The sequence below is a fragment of the Theropithecus gelada genome, chromosome 10 (genome assembly GCF_003255815.1).
Source record: "Theropithecus gelada isolate Dixy chromosome 10, Tgel_1.0, whole genome shotgun sequence".
NCBI lineage: Eukaryota > Metazoa > Chordata > Mammalia > Primates > Cercopithecidae > Theropithecus > Theropithecus gelada.
Genome location: NC_037678.1, coordinates 75,594,653 through 75,606,791, shown reverse-complemented (window position 1 = coordinate 75,606,791; position 12,139 = coordinate 75,594,653). Strand labels below are relative to the sequence as shown.

At 53.1% G+C, this 12,139-nt stretch overlaps 1 protein-coding gene across 1 annotated transcript in view; it reads left to right on the top strand.

Annotated features, from left to right (window-relative positions):
• Positions 1-780: 780 nt before the first annotated feature.
• Positions 781-12,139, top strand: part of ADRA1D (adrenoceptor alpha 1D) — a 28,651-nt gene continuing 17,292 nt past the window's right edge. The window contains exon 1 of the mRNA XM_025400121.1: positions 781-1,943. Coding sequence (XP_025255906.1) covers positions 833-1,943 — 1,111 coding nt within the window. The 5' untranslated portion in view covers positions 781-832. The remainder of the gene's footprint in view (positions 1,944-12,139) is intronic.

Below are 12,139 nucleotides of genomic sequence, written 5' to 3'. Positions count from 1 at the left end.
AGGAGGTGCGGCAGATCCATATGGGCAGTCCCAGGAGGCAACCCGCAGCGGCACTGCGCCGTCCGGTCCGCAGTCCCCAGATCCCAGGCGCTTGCTGCTCTCTGGCGGCCAAAGCCGGTATCCCGAAGACCCGGGACTCGCGCCTTCAACGCACCGCGCGCCCAAGGGCACCAGCGAGTGACCGAGAGACTCGGGGGAGAGGGCGGGAGGAACAGGGACGCCGCTGAGGACCAAGGGGGAGGGGGTCCGGGAGAGGAGCGGGAAGGAACGCAAAGGGCACCGCGAGGGGAGAGGGCGGGCTTGGGCACTTGCGGACGGGCGTGGGTGGCTGCCGCGGGACCCGAGCACGCGCCAGTGCCGCAGCCCCCCTAGACCCCGACACACTCGCTTGTCCTGAGCGAAGGGTCCCTTCTCCCCTGGAGTGTGGCGCCCCTTTCTCGGCCCGGGTCGCCCCCTCCTCCTTCCTGGCGCTGCCCCTCCTCGGTCCCGCCCCCCGCGCCGAGTTGGGAGCGCCGCAGTGGCCGCTGCCTGCACCGCCCGGCCCCGGAGCCGCCGCTTTGCCCGCTTGCTGGGCACGATCAGAGCGCCGCGCGCGTCGCCAGCCCCGGCTCTTCGGTGCTAGTCCACTGCCGGCCTCGGGGAGCCCGGCCGCCGCCCGGGCCAGGCAGCTCCGCTCTCGGACAGCCGCGCTCCGCGTCACAGGAACTTAGGCAGGACCCCAACAAGACCGTGCGGAGCTGCATCTGGAGCCCCGCGGCTATGCCCTGTGCTCCCCTCCCTGCCGGCCGCTCGTTCTGCGTCCCGGCCCGGCCACCGACGGCCGCGCGTTGAGATGACTTTCCGCGATCTCCTGAGCGTCAGTTTCGAGGGACCCCGCCCGGACAGCAGCGCAGGGGGCTCCAGCGCGGGCGGCGGCGGGGGCAGCGCGGGCGGCGCGGCCCCCTCGGAGGGCCCGGCGGTGGGCGGCGTGCCGGGGGGCGCGGGCGGCGGTGGCGGCGTGGTGGGCGCAGGCAGCGGCGAGGACAACCGGAGCTCCGCGGGAGAGCCGGGGAGCGCTGGCCCGGGCAGCGACGTGAATGGCACGGCGGCCGTCGGGGGACTGGTGGTGAGCGCGCAGGGCGTGGGCGTGGGCGTCTTCCTGGCAGCCTTCATCCTTATGGCCGTGGCAGGTAACTTGCTTGTCATCCTCTCAGTGGCCTGCAACCGACACCTGCAGACTGTCACCAACTATTTCATCGTGAACCTGGCCGTGGCCGACCTGCTGCTGAGTGCCACGGTACTGCCCTTCTCGGCCACCATGGAGGTTCTGGGCTTCTGGGCCTTTGGCCGGGCCTTCTGCGACGTGTGGGCCGCCGTGGACGTGCTGTGCTGCACGGCCTCCATCCTCAGCCTCTGCACCATCTCCGTGGACCGGTACGTGGGCGTGCGCCACTCACTCAAGTACCCAGCCATCATGACCGAGCGCAAGGCGGCCGCCATCCTGGCGCTGCTTTGGGTCGTAGCCCTGGTGGTGTCCGTAGGGCCCTTGCTGGGCTGGAAGGAGCCCGTGCCCCCTGACGAGCGCTTTTGCGGTATCACCGAGGAGGCGGGCTACGCTGTCTTCTCCTCTGTGTGCTCCTTTTACCTGCCCATGGCGGTCATCGTGGTCATGTATTGCCGCGTGTACGTGGTCGCGCGCAGCACCACGCGCAGCCTCGAGGCGGGCGTCAAGCGCGAGCGAGGCAAGGCCTCCGAGGTGGTGCTGCGCATCCACTGTCGTGGCGCGGCCACGGGCGCCGACGGGGCGCACGGCCTGCGCAGCGCCAAGGGCCACACCTTCCGCAGCTCGCTCTCCGTGCGCCTGCTCAAGTTCTCCCGTGAGAAGAAAGCGGCCAAGACGCTGGCCATCGTCGTGGGCGTCTTCGTGCTCTGCTGGTTCCCTTTCTTCTTTGTCCTGCCGCTCGGTGAGTGACCCCTCTCCCACCGGCCCCTCCTGTTCTCCCTGAGCCTATGGCGGTGTCCTCGTGGCACCCAGACTTGGGCGACCCCCACCTGAACCTGGAAGGTTGGCTTAGCAAGTCCTGAGTCTCCTAAGAGGCAGGTGTGCATGCACCATTTTGTGGAGTGCCAAAGAGAGGGTCTTCATCCTCGCCAGGTTTGTTTCACAGGCTTCTAACTTTTCTGTCCTTCCCTTCTCTTCCAAGCCTTGGGCTTATGCTGCTGGCCCCTCTAAAAATAAAACGTCTGTGAAAATCTGGGCGGGCATCTGCCCATATGTGGTCGGCAGTGTGTGTGTCCCCCTACAGATCCCCCTCCCTGGAGGTGGGTGCACAGAGTGGGTGGGCCTCCATGTGTTCATTCACGGGCAGCGAGCCCTGGCCAGTCAACAGGTACGTTAGCAGATGCCAGAAGCCACCCGCTTTTCCCCAGCACTCATTCAGTTTGGAAGCTGGCCCCATTTTGAGACCCTCCCCAGCTGTGTTTTTGAGTGCCCTGGGCTCTCATTTCTGAAATCGCCTCTTGGAAAGGAAGGAGGTTGTGTAGCGATGAGAAGCACAGGGATAGGGATAAATTATCAAACGGAAAGTTCATATTGTTAATCGTTATTTCTTGAGCTTACTGAGTCCTTGAGCTCTTCCAGGGAACTTTCCTGCTTCTTTCACAAGCTGCCCTGCAGTCCTGGGAGGTGGGCAGCTGTTTTCAGAGGCCGCCTTCTACCCCTTGAGGCCTCTCTTGGAAGCCCCGGATCTGGGACTGGAGGCTGGACCAGTGCAAGGAGTAGAGGGGGAAGAGCATCTCCGGGGACGAATTTGCTGGGAGTCAGATCCACCCATGGCTGCAACCTCCGCAGGCCCAAGCTGGGCCTTCTCTGCCTTTCCCAGGCCTGGACCCTTCCACACTGCCAGGCTGAGTCAGGAAAGAGACAATGGCCTCCTTCCTGTGCCCCCGAAAGCCCTTTCCACACTGCAGCCACAGTGAACTTTATATATTATAAATTAGATATGTCACTCTCCTATTAAAAGCCCTCAGTGCTTTCCCACTGTCCTGAGAACAAAATCCAAACTCTCTATCATCACCTATGAGAGGGTGACCTTCAAATGCATTGTTGTCCAAACCAAAATAGGACACTATGAATATTTACACCGGGACCACAGGCTAGAACTGGAGCCACGCAGACATGTGGTCCCCCTTCCTACAACGGAGATCTCAAATGAGAGCTGTCTCCCTCTCTGCCCTCTCCCCCTCTGCCCTCACGGCCTTGCCGCTTCCCTCTGCTCTGGGTTCCTCCCCTCTGACCCTTCCCGGGTTTCTTGCCGGAGCCCACGCCTGTCCTCAGGCCTTTGCACTTGCTGTTCTCTCTGTCTTCACTGCCCTTCCCAATCCCTCCTGGCCAACTCTATCCTTTAGGTCTTAAATGTTCCCTCTTCAGAGGAACCTTCTTGGACCCTTGACCCTCAGTCGTGTCCTTGTTTTCTCCCTTGAAGCACAAGGTTCTCTTCCTTCACTAGATCATCGGTCGTAATTACATCTGTGTGCTGCTTGGTGTGTTTCTGGAACTGGCCCAGAAGCTGTGTGAGGGCAGGGCGGTGTCACCTGGGTCATCACTGAGTCCATGGCACTCAGCATGGTGCCTGGTACGTGGGGAGCAATAGAGCACTGCAGTGGGGACTACAGGCTCTGGTGCCAATCCCAGCTCTGCCTCTCTCCTGCTAGCTGTGTAACCATGGGCAAATCCCTTAACCCCTCTCTGCTTGCTTTTTTATCTATAAAATAGAGAAGAGGTGATGGTAATAATGCCTATCTATAGGGCCATCGTGGAAATGTAGCTTTTGTAGTGGATACTCAATACAGGGTAAGGAATGAATAAGTAACCCTTGAAAATCATCCAGCCAAAGGTTGTTGCAGGGATGGGGCAAGCAGCTGAACCTAAGCAACACACTAGGAGAAGGAGGTAAGTAAGCAGGGAGGAAAAAGTTGGTGCCCACCCCTTTAGACACCCAAGCCCATCCCCCAGGCCCATCGCCCCAATCCCTGCTCCAGCCTTGCCCAGCTGTGCTGGGCTCCTGGGTACCCTCATTCAACCCCTGCCCCTTGGTTCACACTGGGCCCCTGTAGGGAATGCCCAACCTGTGTAGAATGCCAGCTCCCTGTTTTTTTTTCCTTTTAACTTCCTTTAAAATTTTAGTTTAATGCACAAATAAGGAGAAAACAATAACGCAAGAATCCACATACCTGTAATCACGTATATTGAACAGATGTTAACGTTTTGCCATATTTGCCTTAGACCCCTTCCTCTCTCTTTTCAAATAAATAGAACAAGCCATAACTAGATCCCCTCCTCCTGTCCCTTCCTCTTTCTCTCCCTGCCTCCCCAGAGATAAATCTGGAGTTTATCACTCTTATACAGATGTTTATACTCTTGCTACAAACATCTGTATCCATAATAATATATTGTTTTGTGTGTCTTTGAGATTTATATGAATGGCACCATGCCATGCATATCATCATTCTTCAATTTGCCATTTCACCCAACATTGTGTGGCTGAGATTTATCCATGCTGGGCCATTTTCACAGCAGTACATTTGAGAGTATTCCACAGTGTGCTGATCCTGCTGAATGTTAGGTTTTTCTACCTCTTCCTTGTTCCAATCAACACTGCAAAAGGCCACTGCTTTCTTTGAGGTCCACATCACGTGACTCCCTCTTCCAGGAAGTCATCCCTTAGTTTCCATGACCTTTGCTCCTTGCTGGCACGCGCAGCTCTTTCTCAATCCTTACATTTCTGCTGTGCCTCACATGTGATGTAGGGAATTGGGGGTGGAGGAGGCCCTACCTCCTCCTTCCTAATGGTCTGTGCTGCACCAGGCTTCTCAAGGCACCTTTCCGAGTGCCTCAGAGCAGAGCCCAGGGACACTGGTGGAGCTGAATTGAGTTGAATCTGGCAATGATGAGCAAACAGGACAGAGGCCAAACAAGGAAACAAAATATTGCGATCTGCCCCAGTATGGCTTGGAGGGCAGAAGCAGCAGAGAGGGAGGGCAGAGCCCATTTGGAGCAGGAGGGGTCTGAAGATTGTGCAGGAAGAAGAGGGGGCCAGGAGGTCCTGACACCCCCAGCATGAGGCCCAGGCCTGGGAGGAGGGATACGCCTTTAAAGGAACAGGGAACACTGAGCAGCAACTTTTGGGGGAAATCCCAGGGGCTGGCATTTGTTGGTATGGAGGTACCAGGTATGTGGTAGGGGATAGAGAACATTGGAAACTTGGATGCAGGGATCAAAGACTGGGATGGTTGCAGGAGCATGGGGTGCAGTCTCCCAGAAAGAGGAGGGGAGAAAAGAGAAGAAAGGATCTCAGGACAGAGCTTCGGGGAGCATTGATGTTGAAAGACCCAAAGGAGGCAGAAAAAGAGGCAGTCAGGAGGAGCAGCATGGCTGTTGAGGTGGTACCTGCCTTCTCCCACGTCCTGATCACCACACCAGCTGTGACAAGCACCACAGATGGAGAGATTGAGAAACAATGTGTATGCCAGCAAGAAATGGGCCCACCTAGGCCCTGGAAGTAAAGGCACCCAGTAGGGCCACAGCAGACTGGGGTGCCCTCACTCACACTTCGGCACACAAAGCCAGGTGGTAGCAGCAGCCACAGTGGCCTGGAGGGCATCAAGAGCCTCAGGGAAGGGCCTGGAGTCCCAGAGGAACATTGGCACTGTGAGCCATGGGCTGTCATCTGTAAACCTGGAATGCTGTGGTCAGGCCAGAGAGGCAGCACCACAGGCGGGCTGTCCTGAACTGTGGGGGCATCTAAGGACCCAAGTCACTGGCTGGGAGAAACTGGGACACAGATGTGGGCACCTAAAATCCAGAGAACCCCAGAGAGTAGCTGGGGATCATCCCCCACACTTCCAGCTGCCCCACTTTCCCTGTGAGGACAAACTGCAGAGCATGTCCCCAAGGCAGGCAGAGGGTCAACGAGCACCTTAGACCTCAAGTGCCCCGATGCTGCGATTTCAGGGAGCAAGGCCAGGGAGAGCAGCACCGGCTCCTCTGGGACCCCCAGGAAGCTGCTGGTGCGGGAGGTGCGGAGGTGCATGTAGAATGCCCCTGGCCTAGAGAGAGGGGAAGGCACCGTCCTGCCGCGTTCCGTGGTGATGTCTAGTTGAGCCATCTGCTCCGTGCATAGTGACCCACGACAGTCCTGTTCCCTGCCTGTGACGGGGGGGATAGCTAGTAGTGCTCCGCTTTCAGTCAGAGGTGCTCCACTTTGGAGATGGAACGTAGGGACACCAATCCCTGGGGCCTGTGGAGGAGGCGCTCTTGGCAGCCCCGCCCATGCCAGGTACAATCCCCTACCCTCACCGCAGCAAGCTGGTGCAGAGCTGGGTGCCATGGAAAATCACAGGGAATTGTCTAAATCTGCCCTCCTCAACGGGATCCTTCAGCCGGATGCCCTGAGGAGCCCAGACTTGCAGAGTGAGTGTGGGAGGGGCCGCAGTGAGAGCCTGCTGCCTGCGGACTTCCAGGGAGGACCCAGAGAGAGGGGGCGTGGCTGGGGCGGGGCTGCGTCGTTGGGACAGGTGGGCCTGTTGGAAAAGTCCCTGATAAAAGCCTCTGCAGCCTCTGCTTAGAGACACTTCGTGCGAGAATCCCCTGACCCTACAGGTCTAGGCCAGTTGTGTGGTGTAGAATGCAGATTATCCTCCCTCTGGGTGTGAGGGGTACCGGAGGGGCTGGGGAAACCCTGCCCCAGGCAAGCACCCACCTGCAGAAAAGCTTCCTCCTCTCCCAGGAGCCTCCAGAGGCCGTGTCCCTCCTGCCTGTTTTCATGGCGGCAGCATCTCACTGCCTTTGGCTTTGGGCTGCCTGGCAGGTGTCCCCCAGCCATGCCCAGAGGTGGACTGTCTGCCGAGACCTACATACACACACAAACACACACACACACACCAGCCCCACCCCTGTCATTCCTAGTGACCACTCACAGACCCCAGGCCTTCAATCCCAGCTCTCTCCTGTTGGACAGGTCACCGAGCATCACTGACCTCCGCCCTCCAAATGCCATCCACTCAAAGCAGCCCAGAGACTCACAGCAAAGGGCCCCCCCTCAAATGCACCTCAAGGCATACAAGCTGGGCAGAGGCTCTGATATCAGAAGTCCCAGGACAGCCCAGCCAATGTCCCACTCCAGCCATCTGAGAGCCACACCTGAGCCTCTCTCGTATCTTGTCAGTCTGTGCTCTGTGGCAGTGCCTGTGTCCCTCACCACCCCCAGACTTAGATGTCCCATGTATTCCTGAAACACTCTGCATGAACTTTTATCACAATGCACTGTAATTGTCAATATTCCGATATGTATCATGAAGTGTGAGGCCAAAGGGAACTACACATATGTAGGCATAGGAGTAGCAGTATTGCTGGGTTGCTATGTGGTTTGGGAGACCAAAAATGTGTAGCCTATGAGAAGAGGGGTCAAGAGATGAGGCCAGATGCCGGCTGCAGGAGAATGGATAAATAAACCACGTATTCATAGACTGGACCACTGTACAAGGAAAAATAGCAAACTACTGATGTGCACATGGATGAATTTCATGGATGTTTACACCGGACAAAATAAGCCAGATCTGAAACTAAAAGTGTACACTTATGATTCTATGTAGATGAAGTTCAAAAACAGGGGAAACTTATCAATGGTGATAAAATCCAGGATAGTGGTTACCCACCTGTGTGTGTGCAGTGAGCGTACTAACTAGAAGAGAATGCTAGAAAACTTTCTGCAGGGCTGGGACAGCTCCATACCTTGACCTGGGCAGTGATGACATTGGTGCCTGCATATACAAGGCCATCAGGCTGTGTGCTTCAGATACACATGCTTTCTAAATTTAACTGTCTACATGTTATGCCTTCGTTACAGCTAGAGAGAAGGCAGGAGGAGGCAGGAGGGAGACTGTGAGCCATGCTTAGTGATTGGTGTCCAGGCTGGAAGGCATACCTTGGTGGCCCCATGTGGAGAGTGGATTATGCATATGTCTGAGAGTCGGCCAGGTGCTAAAAGACTCATCTCCACAGGCTGCCTGAGGTTGTGCAGGGGTCTGTGGATGAAAGGGAGACGCGAGGGGTGCTTTGTGGTAGGTCCTCAGTAATGGCATCATTGTCTCCTGCCCCAAAAGCCTGAAGAAAGGGCTGGCATTACATCTCCTGTCTGTGCTTTTGTGGCACCTGGCACATAATAGGTGCTCAGTAAATGTGTGCAGAAGAAGGAAACGGTAGAACCCATGTTCTATTCCCATCCTGCCATGCCAAGGGTCTGGGTGGCAAAGCACAGCCCTCCATTTATTTATTATTTTAATTTTCTTTTATTGTGGCAAGAGCATGTAGCCTGAAAACTACCCTCTTAACACACTTTGAAGTGTAAATATCATATCATTAACTATAGCACACTGTTGCATATCAGATCCCTAGAACTTATCTATCTTGCCATACTGAAACTTTATGCCCGTTGATTAGCAATTCCCAATTTCCTGGCCCCCGTTCTCCCTGGAAACCACCATCCCACTCTTTGAGTCTATGAATTTGAGTATTTTAGAGACTCCCATACAAGTGGAATCATGCAGTATTTCTCCTTCTGTGACTGGCTTATTTCACTTAGCATAACAGCCCTCTATTTAAAGACAACTCTTCTTATCTGTCATGGGTTGGGGGTGATTCCCCATTTTTGTGACCTAAAAAAAATCTTTAACAGAACAGTTAATATTTATTGAGTGATTATTATGAGTAAACAATGAGCTAGGGTTGGGGTTTTTTCATGTTTTTATCATGGAAAGTTTCAAACACATACATTGGTAGAAAGAACCCCTGTTAGTATAATGAACCCCTGTGTACCTGTGACCCAACTTCAACCCAAAAGCTAACCTCGATTCTTTCCATCCTCACCCACTTTCCTGTCACTCCAGATTATTTTGGATTTTTTTATTTTTATTTTTATTTTGTAATTTTTTTTTTTTTTTTTTTTTTTTTTTTTTTTGAGATGGAGTCTCTCTGTCTCCCAGTATGGAGTGCAGTGGCGCAATCTCAGCTTACTGCATCCTCCACCTCCCAGATTCAAGTGATTCTCCTGCCTCAACCTCCCAAGTAGCTGGGATTATAGGTGTGTACCACCATGCCCAGCTAATTTTTGTATTTTTAGTAGAGATGAGGTTTCACCACGTTGGCCAGGCTGATATATAAATCCTGACCTCAGGTGATCCACCCACCTCGGCCTCCCAAAGTGCTGGTATCACAGGCATGAGCCACTGTTCCGGGCCACTGTAGATTATTTTGAAGAACATCCAGATACAGTATCCCTTCATCTGTAAACCCTTCAATGTATAGTTCTAGAAGATAATAACTGTAAAAAAGGGCCACAATCCATTATAACACATAAAATAAAATCATTTAATATCATCAAATATCTACTTAGTGTTGAAATGTTGCTGTCTGCCTCGTAAATTTTTGGTTGGTTGGTTTGAAGCAGAATCCACAGAAGGAGCACACATCACATGTGGTCAATTTGCCTACTAGGTTTCTTTACTTGGGAAGCCTCCACTGCTTTTTTTTCTTTCCATTTATTTAGTGAAGAAACCAGATTGTCCCCAGGTGTATCCCACAGTCTGGAGTTTGCATCTCCACAGTGCCATTTAACGTGTCCCTCTGTTCTCTGTACTTCCTGGGTGCAGGTTTGGTCTGGCAAGAATTCTTCTCTTTTGTGATGTGAAGACTGACCAGAGTTCATGTGCTGTCAGCCTGCTCTGTCCATTACAAAGTGACCCATCAGCCTTTCACCCGTTGGTTTTGGCGGCCATTGACCATGGCCTGAACCCATTATATCACTGGGGCTTGAAGTAGGGATATTCTAATCCTGTCATTCCTTCTGCATTTATTCACTAGCATTCTAAAATGATTTCACCACTAACTATTTGGTTTAAATAGAATCTGTACAGCAAAGGCTGGGAAGATGTTCAATATTCCTCTTTATTTATCAGAGGAAGAGTCAGTTCTCTAGCATTCTTTCCAGACGTGACCACTGAGGCTGCTTTAGTACCATGGTAATGTCATTATTTTTAGACATCCTTGCTGTTCCAGCACATCACAGACATCATTGTTTTGGGCTTGGCCAGTGGGTACTCCCTCCAGTTGGCTTCAGAGATCTTTGGCAGAACCTGGAGCATCTTGAGCTCTTCTTCACTTTCTGGTCTGATAAGATGCTTCAGGCTCAGCTTGCATTTTTTTCTGCCCTAGACCTGGAATTAGCCATTTCTCTAAAGAGCCCTAGTCTCTTTAAATGGAAGATGACTGTGTGAGCTGTTCATTGATACTGAGTTGGTCACTGATTCAATGGACAGATCTAGGAAATACATTTTATTTTCAGTAGAAGAAAAACAACACTGTTGGGGGCTTCTGTCCTTGGGCATATATTCCTCTTCCGCCTCCCCTGAAGATCTTGTCCTCTGCCCAGCTCCTGCTGATATGTTTGTCCCAAACATCTGATGAACTGTTGATCACCCTGCTCCATTCATTAAAGATCTGGGCATCGGAATCACACTGTTTTTTCCCCACTCCCACCCCTACCCTGGTCATCAGTGTGACTCCAGTGTACTGAGGATGACCCATGATGACACTCTGGCCTTGAGACTACAGTGACCTTCCCCTCCTCCCCTCCTCCAAGGCCTATGCCCTGGTCCATGTGCCCATTTTAATCTCCCTCCCCCAGAATTCTCGGCAAAGCTCTTCCTCCTGAGTCCATCTGCTCCTGTCCTCCCTGCTTGGCTCCCATTACACCTGCTTATCAACCCCAGCCTTGACCAAGCCTTCACCTTCCTGCCCTCACCTTGTCTCCCAGTCGATTATGCATCCCTTCCTCAGCCAGCTCCCATGATCTGTCGCCTCATCCTCTCTTGCCGTCTTTAATTCCCTCACTTCCTCCTAATTCTGTGAGCCCCAGATCCTGAATTACACCATTCCTCCCTTATGATGTCCTGGTAAATTTTTAACAATTGGCTCTGAGATGGAGGCTGATTTATAGCGTCTGCCTATTTTCATGGTGTAAATATTCCAAAGAGAGATCACAGCATTTCTGAAATTATAGCAAACTAGTGCAAACCAAGGTCTAGCTGAGCACTTGCTGGAGAAAAGTCACACTTTCCATAGTCAGGCTGCTGCCTCGACACAGCCCTCAGGGTCTCCCCAAAAGTCCTGCAGATTCTCTGTGAGCTCTGACTCTCTCTCAACGCTTTTTCCTTTCTAAGGAGACTTACTCTTTCAGTTACTCCTCAGCCGTCTTTGTCTCCCACCTGTCTCCTGTCCACACACACAGCACATCGACATGTCCAGAGCTTTCTTAAAGATTCTCCCTCAACACGTGGACCCCTTTGTCCTCAGCCTTCCCCCACTTAGTGCTGTAGTCTTTCATATTCTTTGCTACCTACCCTCTTAATCTTTTTTTTTTAAAGATTAATAGCTGCTTTATTTTATTTTGTTTGTTTGTTTGTTTGTTTTTGAGACAGAGTCTTGCTCTGTCGCCCAGTTTGGAGTGCAGTGGCATGATCTCTGCTCACTGCAACCTCCGCCTCCCAGGTTCAAGTGATTCTCCTGCCTCAACCTCCCAAGTAGCTGGGACTACAGGCGCCCATCACCATGCCCGGCTAATGTTTTAAATTTTTAGTAGAGATGGAGTTTCACCATGTTGGCCAGGCTGGTCTCAAACTCCTGACCTCAAGTGATCTGCCCACCTTGGCCTCCCAAAGTGCTGGGATTACAGGCTTGAGCCACTGCACCTGGCCGACCCTCTTAACTCTTAAAAGAATATCCTGTCAGCTGGGCGTGGTGGCTCACACCTGTCATCCCAGCACTTTGGGAGGCTGAGGCTGGTGGATCACCTGAGGTCAGGATTTTGAGATCAGCCTGACCAACATGGCGAAACCCCATCTCTACTAAAATAAATAAATATATACATACATACCTACATACATACATACATACATACAAAAATTAGCCAGGCATGGTCGCATGCGCCTGTAGTCCCAGCTATTTGCAAGGCTGAGACAGGAGAATCGTTTGAACCTGGGAGGCGGAGGTTGCAGTGAGCCAAGATGGAGCCGTTGCACTCCAACCTGGGTGACAGAGCAAGAC